This window comes from Mustela lutreola, chromosome 1 (assembly GCF_030435805.1).
Source record: "Mustela lutreola isolate mMusLut2 chromosome 1, mMusLut2.pri, whole genome shotgun sequence".
NCBI classification, from domain to species: Eukaryota; Metazoa; Chordata; class Mammalia; order Carnivora; family Mustelidae; genus Mustela; species Mustela lutreola.
In genome coordinates this window covers 188,822,911-188,844,016 of record NC_081290.1, presented here as the reverse complement: position 1 = coordinate 188,844,016, position 21,106 = coordinate 188,822,911, and the positions used below count along the sequence as shown (strand labels likewise).

At 57.6% G+C, this 21,106-nt stretch overlaps 1 protein-coding gene and 1 long non-coding RNA gene across 12 annotated transcripts in view; one reads left to right on the top strand and one right to left on the bottom strand.

Moving 5' to 3' along the window:
* Positions 1–201: 201 nt before the first annotated feature.
* CEP164 (centrosomal protein 164) overlaps positions 202–21,106 on the bottom strand; it is a 60,608-nt gene continuing 39,703 nt past the window's right edge. For 4 of the 11 annotated variants that reach the window (XM_059181788.1, XM_059181807.1, XM_059181863.1 and 1 more), the window contains 22 exons: positions 20,294–20,491; positions 19,271–19,417; positions 17,697–17,834; positions 14,974–15,174; positions 11,119–11,250; positions 10,819–11,035; positions 9,780–9,857; positions 9,424–9,543; positions 9,023–9,145; positions 7,864–8,007; positions 7,348–7,431; positions 7,165–7,233; positions 6,641–6,837; positions 6,250–6,376; positions 5,914–5,981; positions 5,257–5,464; positions 4,337–4,444; positions 3,680–3,824; positions 2,865–3,212; positions 2,166–2,232; positions 1,397–1,525; positions 202–1,215 (listed from right to left, as the gene is read on the bottom strand). In XM_059181788.1, the coding sequence (XP_059037771.1) occupies positions 1,119–1,215; positions 1,397–1,525; positions 2,166–2,232; positions 2,865–3,212; positions 3,680–3,824; positions 4,337–4,444; positions 5,257–5,464; positions 5,914–5,981; positions 6,250–6,376; positions 6,641–6,837; positions 7,165–7,233; positions 7,348–7,431; positions 7,864–8,007; positions 9,023–9,145; positions 9,424–9,543; positions 9,780–9,857; positions 10,819–11,035; positions 11,119–11,250; positions 14,974–15,174; positions 17,697–17,834; positions 19,271–19,417; positions 20,294–20,491 (3,145 nt within the window). In that variant the 3' untranslated portion in view covers positions 202–1,118. The remainder of the gene's footprint in view (positions 1,216–1,396; positions 1,526–2,165; positions 2,233–2,864; positions 3,213–3,679; positions 3,825–4,336; positions 4,445–5,256; positions 5,465–5,913; positions 5,982–6,249; positions 6,377–6,640; positions 6,838–7,164; positions 7,234–7,347; positions 7,432–7,863; positions 8,008–9,022; positions 9,146–9,423; positions 9,544–9,779; positions 9,858–10,818; positions 11,036–11,118; positions 11,251–14,973; positions 15,175–17,696; positions 17,835–19,270; positions 19,418–20,293; positions 20,492–21,106) is intronic. The other 7 variants (XM_059181837.1, XM_059181867.1, XM_059181817.1 and 4 more) reach the window with 6 other exon arrangements.
* On the top strand, positions 1,139–8,323 carry LOC131836450 (uncharacterized). The gene is made up of 5 exons (XR_009355616.1): positions 1,139–1,226; positions 1,937–2,355; positions 3,356–4,432; positions 5,014–5,451; positions 6,679–8,323. It is a non-coding gene; the product is annotated as an uncharacterized LOC131836450 (long non-coding RNA).

The window sequence follows — 21,106 nt, the reverse complement described above, 5'->3', positions numbered from 1 at the left end:
AAATGGACGTGCAGGGATTTAATTGATGTAGAAAACACAGGCGCCAGCCCCAAAGCACCCAGGAGGAACCAAATCACGAAACGGAATTTTTTCTCTATGGTAGATGATGCCTAAAAAGTGGGCGTGGGGTGGGGTCAAAAGTTTCTTAGACAAAGAAATGAGAGGTAGGCTGGCAGAGACTTGGTGGCTGTGCAGCAGAGAGGCAAGGGCAGCCCCGGAGCCTTCAAGACAAACCCGGGGGCATTTTATTTAAACGATGGAACAGATGTCGGAGAACATCCACTGCAACCCCCAAGAGAGCCCTCTGACGGGAAGCAGGACTACAGGGAGCTCGACCCTGTGTGGCTCAGCCCAGAGGAGGGCTGCCAGGGAACAGAAACAAGAACGCACAACTCTCCCCATGGTGGTCCAGAAAGAGAAAAACCAAGATATGGACCCAGAGACACCCCAGACTTCTCCTATGGCTTGTTGGCTTCTTGCAAGTCGTGCGCTTGTGACCTGAGACTTGGGGTGGGGGGAGGACTCTGGGGAGGAGCCCGAGGAAGGGAAGGAGCACCCCTGAGAAATGCACGGAGCCAGCGGAGGAAGGGGGGATAGCAGAGCATCTGGGGGCCAACTTACAGCCCAACCTCTGGTAGGGCTCTGGGCCCAATCCTGAGATAGAGTGCTCAAGAAAGGAGACTTACAAAAAAGAGAAAGAAAAGGGTCTGATATCTCTGAGGCTGAGGTATTAGAGCCTCCAGACATGCTGGGGGCTTTGTCCTGGTGAAGTAAGGGCCACACATCCACAACTGCCAGAATACTATGCACAGAGAGCCCGGAGGCCCTTGGCCTCAGAAGGCAACTCCTAATACCTTGTTCTTGTCCTCCTGCAGGTGCCCAGGCTCGGACATCCCCCATCAGTGTCACCTTGTCCAGACAGGAGCTCGCAGGAGGCCAGACTCTTCAGCCTGAGGTACATGGTCTCAGGGGGTGGGGGGCATCGCATGGTTTCCAGCGCAGCCCCGGGTTCCTCCGAGCAAGGCAGGCAGCAAACAAGGCAGGAGAATGCTGTGTTGGGTCCGGAGTGCGGGCGGCTCCACAGGCACTTGATCGGGGTGTGGGAGGGGCTCGGGGCCTTAGTAATGACACACCCTCAGTCTGTTGTTCTCATCCAGGCCCAGATGCAGAAGGCCTGAGGTAGCTGCGGGCTTGGGCACCGAAGAGAAGAGATGTCTGGACACAAGGTGAAGGAAGACTCTGCGGTTGGGTTAGTTAAGTGGGTCCAGGGAAGGGCCAAGGCCCAGACGGGCACCCCCCTTTGGACACTCCCACCGCCGAGGGCACAACCACACCTCTGCCATCCCAGCAATGACAGCAGGGAGGGACCAAGGCTCAGGGATCAGACAAAGGATACAACTTGGGGTCATTCCTGTAATGTTCTAGCCACTTTCGGTTAGCCTCGATCATGCTCTGGAAGTCTGTGCTGCCTACCTCAAGCCCGGAGCCATGGGAATGGGCCCGCTGCAGGAGACGCAGCTGCTCGCTGGGAAGGCAGAGGCCAGCATGAGGAGGAGAAAGGAGCGGATGCATGTGTGGCACAGCAGACCAGCCCCAAGCCTCTCCTTCCTCCTCTCTGCACACCCCATACACCAGCCATGGCCTCTACGGGGTGGCTTTAGCAACTCCAAGTTTCCTTTATTGGCAAGAATGCCCTTCTGGAATGACAAGCATCAGTTCCCCCAAGACAAGGTGGTGAACAGCACCCTTCCCTCCCTCCCCTAGGTGAGCACTCCTGATGTCAGGGCTCCCACTTCTGCCTGGTCCCAGCACATCTGATCAGTAAAAGCTTCCCCCTGATGACTCCAGTACCTGCCCAGCATCTGCTTCCGAGTGAGCCAGGGGGTAAGTGGGTGCTTAAGATTGGGCACCTGCCAAGCCTGATTTCTCCCTGCAGGTGCTACCAGGCAGCTTCCTCATAGAGCTGGGCCAGGTGAGACCAGCTGCCCCTGGGACCTCGGCAGGGTAGACTTTTCTCTGATGGTGGTAGAGGCACCTGAGACCCAGGCAGCTTTGTGGGTACCTGTCCAGGCTCTCTGGGCAATGCGACCAAACTTCTGCTCTGCTGGGAGACACCACAAGCAGGAGGCCGGTGTGGTTCCACCCTGAGCCCACAGGAAGCTTACCTGGCAGACACGTAACCCAGCCTGTTCTCCATGGGCGCGGGGCTACTGCTGAGGAACGGTACTCCAGCTGGAAAAGTGGGAAGAAATCATCCAGTTGCAGAAGCCAGCCCCAGCAGGCCGCCTCCCAGCTCACCAGCACGCCTCCTGCCTCCCACGGACAACACAACAGCACAGGCTTCAGTGGTTGCAGGTAAGAGACAGGAATTGTCCTATTTATTTGTAAAATCAAACCTACTTTTCTATTTGGGTTAAGGCAGGGAACAGATAAGTAACTTTTGGGCAAAGCTGTATGGCCAGGGGGTTCTGGGCAGAACCCTAAAGTCACAGAGCCAGAGAACCAAACTCCTGTGTGTTATTTACTCCTCGGTACCCTGGAGCATAGCCCTTAACCTGAGTCTCAGTTTTCTCATCTGTAAGGTGGGGATAAATATTCCTCTCTCAAAGGGTTATTAGAAGGACTCAGGCCTGGCCCCTCACACAAGGCACAAGATGGCAGTTTTTACAATGAGGACAGGGATGACCTTTTAGGTTCTGCTGCGCTCCAGTCCCATCAGAAAGGCTCTAGGTCAACCGTCATGGCCCACAGAGCCTGTGGCTACAGGGTTGCAAGCAAGCCTTCCTCCCATAATGGGATGGGCTACGCCAAAGCAGGCGGTGGCAAGGGGCCAGCAAAGGAGGAAGAAGGGATGGGAGGCTTACTTGGGAAATACTTGTGCCACTTCTCCAGCAGGAAGTCATCCACGGATTGAGCCACGGAGGAGGAGAGCGTGGGGCCCAGCCCGGGGTCCCAGGCCCACTGGGTGGTTGTGGGCTCTAGCGGCGGCCAGGCCGAGACCCGGGCCAGGGAGGAGCAGGCGGGTATGGGGTTACTCCTGGGGTTCCGGGGCGGGGCAGGCACTGGCGTGGAAGTGAAGAGTGGCGGCGGCGGCTGGGGGTTGAGACTACCCAGCATGCTGAGGACGCCGTTCAGCTGGCTGCTGATCCGCTGAAGGCTGCTGCTCAGGTAGTGGTACTTGTAGGGCAACGTGGCACTTGCAGTCAGGTTGACTAAAAGGGAGGGAAGGACTTGGCTTCAGGGCCCAGGACGGCCCCAGGCACGGCAGCACCCTCCTGGCTGCCCTCCTGGTCTGCCAGACCACAGCCCCTCGGTCCATGGGGACAAGGTGGGCAGCAGAGCTTCTCCGTTCCAGATGGTGCAGACAGGAAGCTGGCAGAGGGGAGAAAGCCTCTCCAGGGAGCGGGCAAGGAAGGAGGAGGAGATCGCCCTCTGCCCTGCTGCGGACCAGAGCGGCAGAGGGAGGACACCTCTCAGAAGGCACAGGAAGGTCCGCGTGCATTCAGGTAGCTCCGGACCCTTTCTGCCCTATGTGCTGGCAAACCCCCACGGGCTCCCTCCTCCCGGGTGCTCCTGAGGGTCTGTTCCAGACACAGGCTCCCACAAACCCACCCATGCATGGCTGAAGGAGAGAGGCTACCCCTTGGCCCCCCGTAAGCCCCTCCCTCTCCACGGATACCATGGTCCTCGCCCTGCCGGCACTGCCACTCATAGTGAGGCAGGGGGCAGGATTCGGAGCCTGCACTGCTCACGTCGTCCGTGTCGCTGAGATCAAATGTCACCCCCTTCTTGGGGGTCTGTCGCCGAGTGTCCTCATCTAAAGCCTGAGGGGTACAAGCAGCAGTGAGTACTGGCGCTTGCCCTGTGTCTTCTGTCCCCTGTCCATATGATGGCTGGGGCCTCTCTGGGACCTGAAGTTCTGGGAGAAGGACACATGCAGGCTTCCTTGTAGCATGGGAGAGGGGAGGGAGGTGGGGGCTTAGAGGACACAGGACCAGAGCCCCTGTCCTGCAGCAAACTCTCCTGCCACCTCCATGCCTCCAGCATCCAGAGCAACATGGATGAGGCCACAGAGAAGGAAGGAAAGCCTAGATGTGTCCATTCCCGACCCACTGCTGACCCCAGGGCCCAGCTCTCCTCAGGAACCACAGCAGGGGCCAGGGCCTCTCGAGAAGCTGCAGCACAAGGCCCTGGGTCTGCTTAGGACCTCTGCGCACAGCCGGCCTCAGCAACCTCCAAGCCACTGCTCTCTCGCCAGCCCACAAGCCCCAGCTCCCAGCATGGGACCGAAGAACCACCCGCAGCCCAGGAACAGAGGAGGGAGGCTGCATCGCACCTCCTCCCGGAGAGAGGACTCCAGCTGATTCAGCTTCTCCTCCTTCTTCTTCAGCAGGTCGTGGCCCTTCCGCATAGCTGACTTCATTTCATCCAGGTGCCTGGTCTCCTGGCGCCAGAGAGAGAGGGGACAATAGACCCGGGGGCTCAGGAAAGGTGCTGGAGTCCCAGCTCTGTGTGCTGTTGTCTGGGTGTTGCTGGACAAGGTAGCTCTCAGTGTGGACCGTCCTCTCGAGAGGAAAACACTACTGTTCCAGGCTCATAAGGATTCAGTGAGGTAGACTGTTCCAGGCTGAGCCCTGGGCCCGCACCTAACCCGGTCTCAAAGGGTTACTGTCACCCCAGGGTCACTAGTGCCCCTGCTCCCGCCGCCTGGCCTCTCAGCACTCAGCAGAGCCGCGAGGGCCCGAGGGCAGCCTACAGATGGCCCTGGGAAGTCGGCCCTGTAGCAGCCCCGAGCACCAACGAAGTCTAGGGAGCCAGCCCCGGCTGCTGCCGAGAACCTCAGCTGGCTCCCTAAAGTCCTAGCCCAATTCCCAGTGAAAAGGCCATCAGACAGGCGGTTCCACCCCGTGCGCTCAGAAGACTCCCTGATGAACCACGTCTTTAGTGGGACGGAATGTGCCAGCAAAACATGGATGTGCAATTTTAAAAACCTTACTTGTCCTTTTCACCTAGGAAGTGAAGAGGACAATCACCTCTGGTTACCCTGAGGACCGAGAAAGCATCATGCGCAGTGCACTGCCACGTCAACATCAGGGGCTCTCATCCTCCCGGACAAGGATAATCTGCAGCCCCTGTCCCGTGGCCCCAGGGCTAATGTGACCACACTGTGGGGAACCCACAATCACTGGAGGCGACTGGTCCTGCCCCCGACCCAGGGCCCCGCAGGACCAGCGGGCTCCTCTCCAGGCTCCCAACCTCCTCCAGGTCCTGGCGCGCGTCCTCCAGGGCCTTGGTGCCCGGGGGGTCCTTGGTGGCCTCCGGAGCACGGGCCAGCTCCCGGCGCCAGTGCTGCTGTGCGGCCTTCAGAGCCGACTGCCGCCGCCGCATGGAGCGCGTCTGCCGTACCAGGAACTCCTTGGCACTGCGGAGAGCCATTCCCTCGGCAGAGAGGTAGTGCCGGACGCTGGGGGGAGGCCGGGCCAGGGCAGAGGGGTTGGAAAGGGAAAGCACATGCGCACTGAGAACCATTCCGGGTCACCTGAGCGCTTCCCCAAGGGGCCCACCCTGAGCACAGACTGCGAGGCCTTCACACTATAGTGTGCAGCTGCTGCAGGGTCCCTCCATCCTGCCTCTAAAGGGACTGGGCCTGGAGCTCCAGAGAGATGCCCAGACACTCCCAGCAGGCTGGTCCTCAGCCAGAGGCAGCAGATCCCAGCATGCTGTGCCAGCCGTCACCAGGGGCAGCTTCTTCCCTTGCTAAAGAAATCCCCCAGGTCCTTGGCCCTGAACCAAGCCCCAGTGGTGGTCATGGTCAACCCATTTCCATTCACCCCAGGTCTGTGGTACAGGCTCCTGTACCCAAACTAACATGGACTCCTGGACCCAAACTAACATAAGGCTATCAGAACTCACCTGTCCAAGGACAAGTCGGTCTCCTCCTTGCTCTGGGAGAGAAAAGAGGGTACCTCTTTGGTCTGGTTCTAAGGACACACAGTAAAAAAGGCCCAGCCAACTTCCGGTACACCACCGGCTCAAGGGACCCCCAAAGCCTCTCCCAGGGGCCTAAACACAGAAATGGCTCTGGGGGCTGCTGGGCACCATTCGCTTATAGTCATCATTTGACTGATGGCAATGAGGAAGGGGAACTATTAAGGACAGGCTAAGGTGGTAAAGCAAAGCCAGGACCCCTCCGGGAGCCCCACCCCTGTCCCACCACCCCTGTCCCTTCCACGGCACAGAGAAACTCACGGTCCCAAGGGACTTCCTCAGGTCCTCAATGTGGAAGTCTGGCTCAAAACATGGGGCAGCGCTGCTCTCTTTAGCTTCCAGCTCTTTCAACATGTCCTGCTTCCTCTGAGCTTCAGCCTCCAGGTCGCTGTGATGGGGGGGCGGGGAGGCAGCAGGTCATGGTGACTGCTGGGTGGGCTTCCAGCCTTGATCTCAGGAAGACAGCAGGACGGGGCACAACTGGAGCCGTTCAACCTCAGGACGGGGCACAACTGGAGCCGTTCACACCTCTCGTTCACACCTCTCATGCCCTAGCCCTGCGGATCACAGCAGAGCCTCTCCACCCAGCTCCACCCCCACCAGAGCAGGGGTGGGGGGCAGCAGGGAGGCCAAGTGCAGGGCCCCAGGCCACCTGATGTGCTTCTGCAGCCTCCGACTCTGGGTCTGCAGCGCCTCCACCTGGGACTCCAGCGCCTCCACCTGGGACTCCAGCTCCGCCCTGCGGGCCCGAAGCTCATCCAGGAGTCTTCGGAGCTGTCGGTTGGACTCCAACAGGTGCGTGTGCTCCTTCTTTGCCTCCTCCAAGTGCTGGTAGCTGGCTGTGACCTCCTGAAAAGACAGAAGCACCTGGAGACACATGGGACAAAGGCAGGCGGCGGCAGCACGGGAGCGAGCATGGACCTCAAGCCCCGTGAAGTCGCTGTGCTGAGGGCAGGAGTCGTGTAGGAGGCTCTACCACCCTCCATGGCCCCCGCCCACGGGGGTCCCCAGCTGGGCTCCTTCCAGGGTGCCGTGCTGTCCTCTTACCAACAGCATTTGGAACCCTAAAGCTGGGGACAGAGAGGGTGAGCCAAAGGCAGGATGTTGCGGGGAGAGAGGGAGGTAAGGTAAAGGGCACAGGGCCGAGGTGACGGGGGACAAGGGAGCCAGCCGAACCTCGCTCTCCAGCGCAGCCTGCCTCTGCGCATGGAGGAGCTGCTGCTGCTCCTTTCGGGCTGTCTCCTCCTGCAGGGGAGGGAAAGAAGTGGGTGTCCAGGCACCCCAGCTCTAAGGGGCAGGAGGCTCTGAGCTCTCCTAGGGGAGCTACAACTCCAAGTTCTGGGGCTCCTGCTCTCTCACCTGGAGGCCCAGGTGAGCCAATTTGGCCTTGACATCTTTGGTTCTGGTTTCAAGTTCCACCTCTAAATCTTGGAGTTTCCTTTCCTGCACAGAAACAGGTGGAGCAAAAGATGTAGGTGTAGAGAGAGTGCAAGGCATTAGCTGAGGGGACAGGAGGGAGCTCCAGAACCCCCTTTCCACAGCACACCCTCCAAGCTAGGCTCAGCCTCGTCCCGCTTGCCCTTGAGGCCCCCGTGAAAGCACCACCTTGTGTCTTCCCAGTGAGGGCAAGGAGAGACAAAGCACCCACCCCAGGGTCCTGGGGGGGGCTGACCTCCTCTAATCCCAAGGATGTTTGCTGGTCCAGAAAACAAAGGAGCACGTGTGCCCTGGCTGGAAATGGCCTGTGAGAGACCCCCATGCCTGAAGTTGTCCAGGCTCTGCTGGCCGTCTGCCCCCACCCCCACCTCTCCTGCATGGAGGTGTCCGAGGCGGGCTCACCCACCCTGGTCCCCGGTGACCACGCAGAGCCCCCACCTGCTCCCGGTGCTGACGCCGCAAGTCCTCAAGCTGCCTGTCCTGCACCTGCCTCACAGCCTCCAGTTCTCGCTCGTGGGACCTACGCAGACGCTCCAGCTCCCCAGTCAGGTGGCCCAGCAGCTCCGCCCGCTGCTTCCTCTCCTGCCCGGGACAGAAGGCTGCTGGTGGGCAATGGCAGTGGCCCTCACCCACCGAAAGCCACAGCCCCTCACGCTGGTAGACTTGGGTCAGGGAGGTCGAGGACCTCAGTGGCTCTCCAGGGCCAGCTCTTCGAGAAGAGGAGAGCACAGAGGAGCTCCCGGGCCTCCCTCAAGAAAGCCTGCACCCCTCTCTGCCACTGAAGTAGGCGCTGGTCTAAGACCTACCCCCTCCCCCTCCCCCAGTGGAAATCTGCCTGTCCTGCTGTCCCTGTGTGCAGTTCCTCGAGGGAAGAGAGCTCATTAATAAGTTATCACTACTCTTGAGCATCGGTTTGGAAAGGGAGCTGCGACATTTCATCACAGACCAGCTACTTCTGTGTGGGAAAGGACCATTCGGACAGGCTGGGACATGGGTTCCAGGTACTGGAACAGGAGCCTAGAAACCCTGGGCTGAGGCCCCACCGCCGTCCCTGTTCACCCCGTGAGCCAGCCCACCAATGGGGGAGGCTGAAGAGGGGCAGATCAGACCCAAGGAGGGTCAGGCTCTTGCCAATCTGTGTGTGCTGGAAAGTCTGGTTAACCCTGATGGCTCGGTGTCGGGCTGGTTAAAGCCGAAGGCTTTGGGGTCAGACAATCCAGACATGAATCTCAGCTCCGCCACTTACTAGCCTGGAGCCCTTAGAAAGGTGCCTATGTTCCAAGTCTCCGTTCCACTTTCAGACTGGAGGTCGCGATAGTCCGTACCTCCTCAGTGTGCTGGAAGGACTAAATAAGTCCATACCCGTCAGGGGCTGAGAACAGTGCTAACACGGGGTAGGAACTCAGTACCTACGGGCCTAGCTGCTCAGGGAAGGAAGAGCGCCGGTCTGCTGCAGCTGCTGGAGTAGACTGGCCGTCAGGACTGCACCAGTGTAGGCCAGCCAGCTGCCTGGGACCGCAGGGAGTATGCGCATGGGCCGTGTCTGTGCATGTGCACGTGTGTGCTGGGTCTGTGCACGGGGGCAGGGGCAAGTCACCTCGGCCTCGTACTGCTCTCTGGCTTCAGCCACCACCTGCTGGTGCTCCTCCTTCATCTTGTCCATCTTCCTCTCATGTTCCCTCTCCACCTCCTGGCGCTTCTCTCGCAGAAGGCCACTGAGCTGCAGGGTAGGCAGTGGGGATGCGACATGCAGGTGTTGAGGGGGGCCTGGCACATGGCGACTGAGGCACTGGAAGGGGGAGCACATGCACCCCTCCGCACTCACACCCGGGGACACAGGGCTGGAGAAGCACCCAGCTCGATGGAGCGGAGGCACAGAAACGCAACCAGAAGACCCAGTCCCTGCCACACCTTCCAGAGCAGAGCCGGGTCTGCAGGGCCAGGACAGAGCACCCAGGACAGGCACATGTAAGGTCGAGGGAGCCCAGCAGCACTTACCTCTTGCTCGTATTCAAGCACGTGGTGAGCCCTCTGCTCCGCCCAACCGAGGCTCTCCTGCACCTGGGCCGCCTCTTTCTGCTGGGCTTCCTCCATCTTCCTCTGCAGGCTGGAGACAACCTGAGGAGGCCCCAGCACAGGGGACGGGACATTCAGCGCCACAGAGCAGCCTCAGGGACTCCCCTGCTGGGGGCCCAGCACCCAACCACGGAGGGCTTCAGGGGCAAGGAGGCTCCCGCCCCAGTGGCAGGCCTGGGGTCGAGTTCTGCCTGCCAGCAGCGAAGGGGCCTTGAGGCTGTCACTGAGGGAGCAGGACGCAGGCTCTGCCAGGCAGCCTAGGGCCGGCTGCATCTCACCTCCCTGTGCTTGGCCTCCAGCGAGGAAGAGAGCCGCTCCAGCTCGGCCCTGTGCTCCCTCTCCAGCGCTGCCGCTGCCTGGGGAGCAACAGGGGGCCTGTGAGGGGCGCAGGGCAGGGAAGCCTGGCCGGGCACTGACCCCAGAGGGAGGAAGACCGCTTGACTCCCTTCCAGCTAAAGGGCCAAGGGCAAACACAGACACATCTTTGTTCCCCCAGAATAACTCCGTCCCTAAAGGTTACAACTAGCAAATGAACAGGAAATGAATGCCAGAATGGAGGGCCATTTCAGTAAGCCTCAGGTCACCACTCCCAAACCCCTGCCCCTGGGCTAGGCCCCAGATACACAGGTCATACTTGGGCCTCCGAGGACCTGAGGCTGTGAGGGCTGGAGGTCCAGCACAATCTGCCCAAGCACCTGTGCGACAGGGACGCCCTCCCCCACCTCCTGCAGTCTCTCCTTATCTAGCAAAAAAGTTCCAAGTGGCCGGACCGTTCTTACTTCCTGCTCTTATCTGGAGACAGGACTGAAGGCACAGGGAGTAAAGACTAAGGAGAAACATCCCCTCCCCAAAGTGTGCAATCTCTCTACAGCAGGAGGTGAAAGGTCATCGCAGATGCCCCTCCGGGACAGGGATGGGCACAGGGCACCTTGTACTCAGAACCTGGCCTGGTCTAAGTTCTTACAGTCGTGAAATCTTCCCAAATCCACAAGCCATTTCCCCTCCAACCTCTTCACTGTCACATACAGCACCAGCTACCCCTGGCCCTAAAGAGCGCCCCCAGACACCTGCCACTCCCTCGCTGTGCCATGCAGACCTGGCCCAGCACCTACCTGCGCGGTGCTAGGTGGGCCGGGCCCGAGAGGACTGGTGGGCCCAAACAGATCGGCCTACCAACGGTCCCCCATCTCCCGTGCCAGCGGTGCAGACACCTCCTCCATGCCCGGTCCCCCACCCCGCATGCCCAGCCTGGCACCCAGCCCCTCCCCAGGCAGCCCAGGGGCATGTCAGACGGGAGCCTCCACGCTGCAGGCTCACATCTTTCCTCTCCTGCTCCAGCCGCTCCCTGAGCTGCTGCAAAGCTGCCTCCTTTTCGGCATTCAGAGCAGCTTGCTCTCTCTTCTCCGAGGCCTCCAGCTCTTCCTTGAGCTGCTCCAGCATCTGTCTGCTCTGCCGTTCCAAGCTGGCCCTCTCGGCCTTCTGGAGAGACTCCAGCTCTTCTCTCAGCCTCTGCAGAGAAGCCTCCTGCTCGGCCCTGGGTGGACAGACAGACAGAATGGGACGGGCCTGTGCATTCGGGGCGGCTCCACCAGGGCGGCCGGCTTGCGGTGCGCTCACCTGATGCGGCCCTCGTCTGCTTCCATGCTGGACTGCACCTGGGCCCGGAGCTGGGACAGCCTCCGGCTCTCCTCCTCTCTCATCTGAGTCTCCTCCTCCTCGGTGGCCTTCCGCAGTTGCTCCTTCAGGGAACTGAGATGGAAAAGAAGGGCAAGTTTGTATTCATCCACAACTCTCGGCCTCCAAACGCCTGTAGCTTGCCCGAGAAGTTTCCTAAATCCGGGTCCTGCTGCCTCCATGTAAGACCTTCCAGGGTAAGAGGGGGCCAGGAATGCTTCCTGCTCTTTGCTGCATCAAGAGGACGGCAGGCTGCTTGAACCCAGAACAGCATTTCTGCCAGGGGCTCCCCTCTGCGAACAGGTACACCTCGGCACGGCAGTCACTCAAGGACAGATGGAGTCTGGTCCCAGCCCGGCTCTGGCGCCACATCCTCTCACTCACAGCCTGATCAACAGTTCCAGCCACATCAGGGGAGCCACTGCCTCTCAATGCCACCACCCTCCCCCTGGCCTCTGGGCCCCTGTTCGTGCTGCTGCCTCCCCCGAGAAATCCCTTTTCCACTTGACCGAGTCACATTCACCACTCACACCCGGCTTCCTCCTCTCAGAGAAGTCTCTCCAAGTCCGTCTGGGTTCACCAATAAGCCTTTCTGTGAGCCCTCACTTGTCCCATGCTGCTCTGTACCACCTATCGTAATTTCATCTTTTGTGTGTGCCTTTTCCTTACAAGTCTGGGAGCTTCTCCAGAGTAAGAATCATGTCTTAGAGTCTGTTATATCTGAGGTGCCGAACACAGTTGCTGACATGAAGTAGGTGCTCCATAAACATCTGTGGGATTAGAACAGCACCACCCAGCCCCAACCTATGAGCAAGCGCGGATGATCCATGAAGGACGTCTTATTTATGGTCAAACGACAGTAAGCATTTCATCCCAGGCAGATAGCCCCGCCCACACGGCCCCCACAAGAACAGGGGCTGTGTGCTGTGCACTCGGGGAACTCAAGCCTAACAAAAACGTGATTCAGAACACCTGGGTGGCTCAGCTGGTTAAGCCACTGCCTTTGGCTCAGGTCATGATCCCAAGGGTCCTGGGATGGAGTCCTGCATTGGGCTCCCAGCTCAGCAGGGAGCCTGCTTCTGCTTGCTGGCTCTTTCTCTCTGACAAATAAATAAATAAAATCTTTAAAAAAAAGAAAAAAGAGGGGCGCCTGGGTGGCTCAGTGGGTTAAAGCCTCTGCCTTCAGCTCAGGTCATGATCTCAGGGTCCTGGGATCAAGCCCCACCTTGGGCTCTCTGCTCAGCAGGGAGCCTGCTTCCCCCTCTCTCTCTGCCTGCCTCTCTGCCTACTTGTGATCTCTGTCAAATAAATAAATAAATAAAATCTTTAAAACAAAAGAGAGAAAAGAAAAAAAGATTCAGAAGACAATGTCTTTGAAAAGCTTCCTGGTGAATTCCAAAGCCAAAGAAGATTTCGGGTCATTTTCTTTTCTTTCTTAAATTTTTTTTAAGATTTTATTTATTTGACAGACACAGCAAGAGAGGGAACACAAGCAAGGGGAGTGGGAGAGGGAAAAGCAGGCTTCCCGATGAGCAGGGAGCCCGGTGCAACTCGATCCCAGGGCCCTGGGGAATTATGACCTGGGCTGAAAGCAGATGTTTAACGACAGAGCCCCCCAGGTGCCCCTTTAGGGTCATTTTCTATTTCAAGTGACTTGCACCACTGCTCTCTTCCATCGTGACAAAAAATGTGAGTTAAATGAAAATCCTCCCTCCTGGATTCCCCAGAAACCCTTTCTCCTTGTCCTGTGGCTCCATTTTCCACACAGCTCCACAGGATGTCAAAGCTGGGAGGGCCTTGAGAGATCAAGTCCTTCCATTTTACAACAGTCTCTCTTCATCTCACAATTAAATTCAATCTCTTTGTTTTACAACTAAAGAAACTAAGGGTCAGCCTGTCTTCCTGCCTGCCTTCTCAGTCAAGAAGTATCTGCTACAGAGCCATCTGTGGCTTCCAGAAATTTCTACTAGGTGGAAGTTGCCCAGCAGGGACAGCCCCAGCCCTCAGATAGTCTCATGTGTAAGCAGCAACAGGGTTCTCACAATGAACTATTTCATAGCAAGTCTGACAGGGCACTACCGACAGAAAAACCACTTCATGAAGGCCACTGAAACCATTGATTTCAACTGGAAATAAAATCAAGAGCTACAATTTATTGAGCAACTATCATGTTTTAGGTCCTGAGTCAGCTACTTTTGGCAGGCTAGTCTTCAGCACAACCTCAGAGGGTTCCTGGAGGCCTTCTGGAGCTGGCAGTTTAGGAAGGGATAGAAAGCACAGTCAGCCAGGCCTGGGGTAGCCAGGAAGAAGGAACAAGCCTAGCAGGCTCTCAGGGAGACACTACCAGGATTTCCTCTTAGGCTCTGCCTGTTAAGATCAGCTAAGTCATACCACGTTTGGGGAACACCAGCCCCAATTTTCATTTGACTGGAAGAGGATGCTGCTGCCTGGCAGGGGATCCCAGAGGGGTGACAGAAGGGTGGGCCCCGGGTCACCAGATTCTGTGTTGGGCTAATGTCCTCTAGGTAGCTGGAAATGGGTTTTCTATTATTCTCTCTAAATAAACATTTTATACACTCTTTGCTCTGTATGATGTAAAAGTAAGTAGACCATGTTTCCATGTTCTATGCAAGAGAAAAAGATTTAGCCTTCAGTTACATTGCTAAATAAGTGAAAAACATATTAACACCTTTTTGTAGCACCTGTCCCTCCCTGGGCCTGTGACAGAAGGCTGACTACATTCTCGGTAGCCACTCTCCCACGCTCTCCTCCTAAGGAGCACCGATTATATGCTGCCAGGTAGAGAGGCCCAGCTCAAGGACTATATTTCCCCGTTTCCTCCGCAGCCAGGGGTAACTCAGGAGATATGCATGGAAATTATTAAGTAAACTTTCCAAGAAAACTTCTTTAAAGAATAAACATAAGTTATTGGGTGAAGTTTCCAAGACAGCACCTTAAAAGGGACAGAATGAGCTGGAAGCTACCCCTTTCGTACTCTATGCCTGTTCTTCCTGCCTGCAGCCCAGACACGATGGCTGGGGATCCAGCAGCTAAGCTGCACTCTGAAGAGACCCTGCGAGCAGCTAGCACTATAGGCAGCAAAGAGAATAAAGGACCTGGTGACTCTGGAGCCGCCATGCCAGCCCCGGATGCCTTCCTTATAAAAATAACCTCTGGCTTGTTTACATGTGTACACACAAATTCATCCACACAGATCCAGCCCAGCCTTACAGTGTTTTACTTGTCAAGGGCCTCCCAGCCAGCTACACAAAGAGCAGGAACCCAGTTAGAAACTTCTGGATCCTGGTGAACAGCACCTCACACTGTATCATATGGTCCCCACCAACCTCACTGGGTCCCAACAGAGCCCTGACTCCCGAGAGAGGACAATATTGTGGTTAGGAAAACAGGCTCCAGGCACTGACTGCCTAGGCCCTGTTGCTTATTAACTTCGACACCTTGGGCAAGTCACTTAGCATTTCTATGCCTCAGTCTCTTTATCCGTAACACAGTCCTATAAGATGGGGGGACAGCAACACCTCCTCAGAGCCACTCTCAGAACTACACCAGTTAACGACACAAAGCATGGGGACCAGTGTCATCTCTCAAAAAGTGTTGGCTACTCCCACTATTATCATGCCTCCCAACTCCGTCCCAAAAAGATGAACCAGGGAGCCCCTTCCTCCACATAGGGCCACAGAGGAGAGGGAGTCTCAGTGGGGCCACCGGGTCTCCGGGGCAGGCGGAGGGTATCGCTCGCCCCCCACGGCACAGCTCGCCTAAGGGGAGGGGCAGGACCTGAGAGACTTCTCTTTCTGCTGCTGCAGCTGGAGCATCTCCTCCTCCTCCTCCTGCCACAGCTTCTCCCGCAGCTGCTGCATCTTCTCCTGCTTCGATTCCAGGAGCTGCCTCCGGTCTCGCTCCAGTTCCTGGGTCACAGCCTCTTCCATGGCCTTCAGTGAAGCCTGCTTTGGGGGACCTGCAGGCTCCACAGATCGCCTGCCAAGTGGGGGAGACAGCACCTCAACAGATTTGATATCCCACCCGTTCGATACAGAACAACACACGCAGAATCCTCATGGAGGGCCCAGGGGTCCAGAATCGCACACACACCAATCAAGCCGTGCCCCAGGTCGGAGGGAAGCCTAGCCCCTCAAAGATACAGGCAGGATTTGTTCACAGAACAAGCCCCACTGCGGCTAAGGCCCCAAGAGCCGAAGGAGAAGGGTAGGCCACACTAGGTTCTCAGGGGACCTGGTAGGCTTATCCCAAGGTGAAAACCTAAAGATGTGGCTCCAGATCTGGCAGCCAAAGACTGAAGCTCTGTCCGTAACGGATTGCTCCCCGGGATGGTCCTGGCCCTGTTTCCGTCTCCCCAGCAGGGCTCTGCCTGCTACTCAAGACTTCCACCAGCAATTCGGGGAGCCCCCAGAGGCTGTTCTCTGCCGCCCAAATTGAACACAGGCTGATGCTTATGAGCCGGCAGGAGCAGCAGCAAGTCTCCTAGCCCTGCCACCCAGAAGAGTCCATGGAGGTCCAGCACAGAAAGGCCAAGGGAGCCAGGCAGGAGACTGTTCCCTCCCCCAGAGACAGCAGCAGGAGTGAACCAAGAACGTCCTGCTCCATCTCTCCTTGACGATGCCATGTTTTCATCTGCTCAGAGTTAACTCCATGTTTAGAAACAGGTAAAAGAAATTCAGCGCTAACCTGGATGCCTAAGGTGGGTGCTAAGATACGGAATAATGGTCCTGGTGGGAAAAAAAATGCCTATAAGTCATGAGGGTTCTCCAAGGAAATGCCCAGAGGGAAACCCAAGAACATCTGGAGGCACGAAAGCGTAAGCAGCATAAAGTACTTCGCCTCCCAGAGCAGCTTCCCTAAAGGCCAGCGCCTGCGTGCATTCCAGATCCCTGATCTTCCATTAGAAATTGGGTCTCACCACACAACCGGCACCCTTCCCCGACGGCGTGCAGTGCGGCAGGCTGGGCCCATCAGCGTCAGCAACACGTGGGCACGGCCCACACCAAGGAGCACTGGGACAAGAGCGAAGAAGGGACGCAGGGCCCCCTTCCCCTCACTGCAGCAGATGGAAGGCAGTGGCTGCAATCAGATCAGAAGAGCAGAAGAAAACCAGGGCTTTGGAATTCCATCTCAGCCCCTTGAGACCAGAGAGAGAAGGAAGACATGAGAGGCTCCTGACGTCTCTGAATACCTTTAAAATCCGTCCTTCCCACTTTCCTAAAATCATTCACTTGGACTGGGACCAGCCTTGAGCTAGGCCTTCAGTTCTCCTCTGCTCCCAACCCCACCCCCCGCTTCCCGTTGCTGGCTCTCCTCCAGGTCCCCTGACACAGCCCAGCGGATGCGGATCTAAGAGACGTGGCCGCCACCTCCTCTGAGAGTCCTGCTCTCCGAGAGAGAACATCTCCCCGCAGCTCCCCGCCTCATCAACCCTCCAACTCATTTCCAGCCTTGGCTGAAAACATCTTTTTTCCCTGAGATGGTACCTCTGAATGTCTCTCTCCCCCGTGGGCTGCGGAACTACGTGGGGCCCGAGGGACAGATGCTGCGGAAAGATGGGGCCTCAGACGGCGTGGCAAACTGCGGCCCGGCGACGCGCACGGGCGAGCGTGCCTGCAAGCTGGCACGCGGGCGAGAAGGGCTGGCTTCCAGCAGGCTCTTCCCTGTGTCCCCGTTTGAGAACTCTAGTGTCCCACTTAGGTCCAAGGCCGTCAGCAACGGCCCAGATGATCGAGGAGACAACAGAGAAGACGAAGCCTCAGAGGAAGAGGCGGGTCTGATTTCGAGGCCACTCCTCAGGTGTCAGCCTCAGAGACCCAGTTTCCAACAGTCGGCAGCTGAGAGGACACCCCGCAGGAGCGCGATCATTTCAGGCTGGCCACCAAGGAAGGCGAGCAGCGGGGAGGGCAGGCGCTGCAGAGGGAGGACGTGGTGGCGCCCGGGACATTCTCAACTGGCCGCACGGCCACTAAAATCGCAACCAAAGAGATCCCATCCCGTTTCACGTTCGGCCCAGTGGCCTGACCTCATTTACCCGCTTTCTACAAACACGTCATGAAAGGTGCTGCGATCACCAAATCCCTGACTCCGGGACCCAGGTCTTCAGGCCACAGAGCGCACACACGGGCGGCGGCTTGCTGGCCCCCCCGCCCCTAACTGCTTCTGATCCAGCTTAACAACATCTGTGAAAGGCAACGGACTCAAGGAATCATGGTTTTTCTTTTTTTGTTATTTACGATGTACTGACATCTGTGGAAGTTTGCTGATAGAGGAGAGACTGCGGGTCCCGGGACTAGCCAGCTCGTTCAGACAGCGGGAACAGGTCTTTCAAACCAACCAATCCCCCAAGGAGCCCACACCACAAGCACCTCCTTCCAGAACTCACACCAAAACGTGCAGGGGCCGGCCGGGTACCAGGCAACTGGAGGGCCTCCCCTATAGCCCAAAGCCTACCCTAAGTAGTCAAATTATCCAATCCCACACTCACTCAAGATACTTACCCTGACTCGCCCATTCCTTCCCACGGAAACCCCAATAAAGGCTCTGGGCCATGGTCTCCCTTCTCGCCTCTTCTGCCTCCTGGCATACCCTGCTCCTTCCCCATGTGGCCTAGCACGGCATGGCACGCCCTCCTCTCTCTGGAAATGTAAGTAATAAATTCTTCCTTAATGGCATTGGCCTGTGTGGTCACTCAGTCACCTCCATAAATTAAAATCCCATGGGGACAAATGAGACCCAGACACAGAGCTACTCCTCACGACACAGAAACGGAGCTGTGAAGATGAGTAATGAGGAGGTTACGGGGCCTAAGCCAGTCTCCGAAACACAACTGCCTCCTGTCCTGATAGAAAGCACTCTGACCCACTGTCCACAGCTGCCAAGGAGACTTGGGAAGGCTATGTCATTCCTCGAGGTCAGAGCTGTCACCACCTGAGCCACGGGGCTGCCCCTTCCCTGCGTCACTCTGCAGTGCGGTGGTGAGGACAAGAGTCAGGAGCTCACATGCCCTGCCAGCTGTGAGTAGGGTGCCAACCTGTCTCTACTCAACATCGGCCCCCATCCCAAGGACTCCTAATCCTTTCATGGCACTCGGTTCACAGACGTGACAAACGGCACAACCCTGGCTCCTATCTCTCCACACAGAGAAAAGGACCAATGGCTGCACACTGAGTAGGAGGTCTAGGGCTCCAGCGACCAGAGCCTCGTCCTAGTGATACAACCCACCAACGAGGTGATTTGGGGGCAAATCCCTTCACCGCAAGCCTCAGTCTCCTCATCTGTAGAAGGGGTAGAGGGGAAGGAGACAACAGGAGGAGGAAAGCTCAATGATCTCCAAGTTTGAGAATTGCAAGTAGAACAACAGAGGCGAGCTTTGGACCAGGCCCAAAATGCATATACTGGATATGGTAGGATTCCATTTATGTCCAGTCAGAGAACTGGAGAGACGCACCTAGGGGACTGAAGCCAGAAGTGTGGGGACCTGGGGTGGTGCACGGGGAGGAAGGGGACATGAGGAAACCTTCTGGAGGGACAAAAATGTTCTACCTCTGATCCGTGTGTAAGCATGGGTTAATTCGTACAGTCCAGGTTTATGTACTTTTGGTAAATACCTCAATAAAATGTTGATAAGAAAGCGAAAAACAGGGGCGCCTGGGTGGCTCAGTGGGTTAAAGCCTCTGCCTTGGGCTCAGGTCATGATCCCAGGGTCCTGGGATCAAGCCCCGCATCGGGCTCTCTGCTCAGCAGGGAGCCTGCTTCCTCCTCTCTCTCTGCCTGCCTCTCTGCCTACTGGTGATCTCTGTCAAATAAATTAATAAAACCTTTTAAAAAAAAGAAAAGAAAAGAAAGCGAAAAACAGTGCTTTGGAGAGCGGAAAAGGAGATTACCAGGTTTCCGCTAGCCCTTGTGTCCACGTTCATTCACGGCTGGCTGGGGTCTCAAAGTGGCACAAGCAACAAAGGGCACACTCAGTCTGCCCTACCCCACCCCACCGGCAGGGCCCCCAGGGGTGGTGGGCACTCAAGCAATGCACACATAAGGGAGGACAGGGACAGACGTTAACACTGGCCCTTACGCCTCTGAGAAGACTGGAGGGGCAGGGCTGGCCGCCACCTTCTCCTCGGGCTCCTTGGCCTCTTCCTGCCCAAGGCCCAGCTCCGTGGCCCAGGAGCGCTGCTCCTTGCCCCTCTCATGGGCAGCAGGTGGGCTTGGGGTCTCCTCCCTTGATGACAATAAGGAAGCAACCGTGTTATAGCCGGTGGGAAGACAAGGGGCTCCAGGTGCACCCATTCAGGGTCAGAGAGCCCTGATGAGGACAAGGGAATCAGCCCCAGCTGTGTGTCCCTGTCTCGGGCCTCACTCTCCCCAGTCTGCCTCTCCTCTGGCTGTTTACAGAGGGCTGCAGACGCATCCACGAGGGCTGCGGGAGGGTTATGGTGCCCGAGGAGAAGTTCTGCACAAAGCAGGTAGTCTGTGGACCCAGCGTTGCTGCGGCTCAGCTTTCCCGGGGACTCATCCCAACTGAACATGCTCCAAACCAGCTCTGACGCCGGCCTCTTGCTTTCACCGGGGGAACAGAAGGACTAGCAAAGGCAAGCCAGGCTCTGGGCAGGGCTGGGGCACAAAGATCCCCTCAGCTGGCCTCAGGGAGGCCCAGGACTCTGCACTTCCCTCCCTGAAGGGCCTGGCACATGACAGGGCTCTCCTTGGGTTTGCTGTAGGACTAGAAATGGGATGACTGCTAGGGGTGTGGGGAGCACGGACAGGTGGGGATGGGAACAAATGCCCCCCTAATGGGGGGCACAGCCCAGGTGGGAGACAGTCTCTGCCCCAGCCCCCGGCAGGAAGACAGCTGGATCACAAGAGATGCTCCCTTGTTCAAGAGTTTCCAGGCTCCCCAATTGGATGGTGCACCCCAGTTTTAGCTGTAGACTAAGGACTAGGAAGAAGCAGGTTTCCTCATTCCCCAGCTCGCATTGTGCACTTGTGGAAACCTGCGAACCCACCGCAGCTCCCCACCACTCCAGGCTCCCCCAGCAGTCGCTGTCAGCCCCTGTGCACACAACTACATGCCTGGAAGGCCTCCCGCTCCCCTTACCTCTTCAGGGAACCGGGCGGGACGGGGCTGCCTGCAGAGTCCCCAGACTCCTCTGCCTGCTCCTGCTTAAGCTGCCCTTCAGAGGCCTGCAGAGGCCCTTCTTCGGTGGCCTGGCTGTGAAGGGGACTCTGGTGCCACCTCCCAGGCACCAGTGGAGGAGACAACCTGGTCAGACCAGCCAGGGCAGCTGAGTAAGTCCTGCAGGGAGAGCAGGGAGAGATACGTGGACCTAGGTCCATTCCTCTTCTCTGATGGGGCTCCAGCCCCAGCCCTACATCCACAGGGAGACACGGAGGGCAAAGCAGCCAGAAAAGCAGGAAGCAGGAAAGGGAACCCCCCTGCTGAGCTCTCCCTTTGCCTGGACCAGACTCAGCCCGCTCAGGTCCCTGCACTGCATTTGCTTGTCCCGGGGTGACAGCTGGGCCTTCTCACGGCTGTGTCCACTCCCAGTGCTCACCATCACTGAAGCCGGGCAGGGATGGAAGAACTGAGCGGGAAACAGGGAGAAGGAGAAAAGCCAGACTACAGAAAGGTCAGACGACAGAAAATGCAGGAAGCTGGAGCTTTTAGCTTGTGGGAAGGCTGACACAGCCTCAAGGTTCAAAAAGCAGAATGACTGGCCCACTTCCTATTCCAGAGTGGTGGCTCTCCTTTCACAGTAGCCCGGGCCTCAGAAGCTGGAAGGCTCTGTCCCCCTCTCCAGTCTTTGCTCTTCGTCCCCGTTTGTCTGCCTCGTGCGTGAGCACCCACAGTGGGCTACAACCACTGCCGATGAGCAAGGCAACAGCTCCAAGCCAGTTCCTCCAGCCTCGG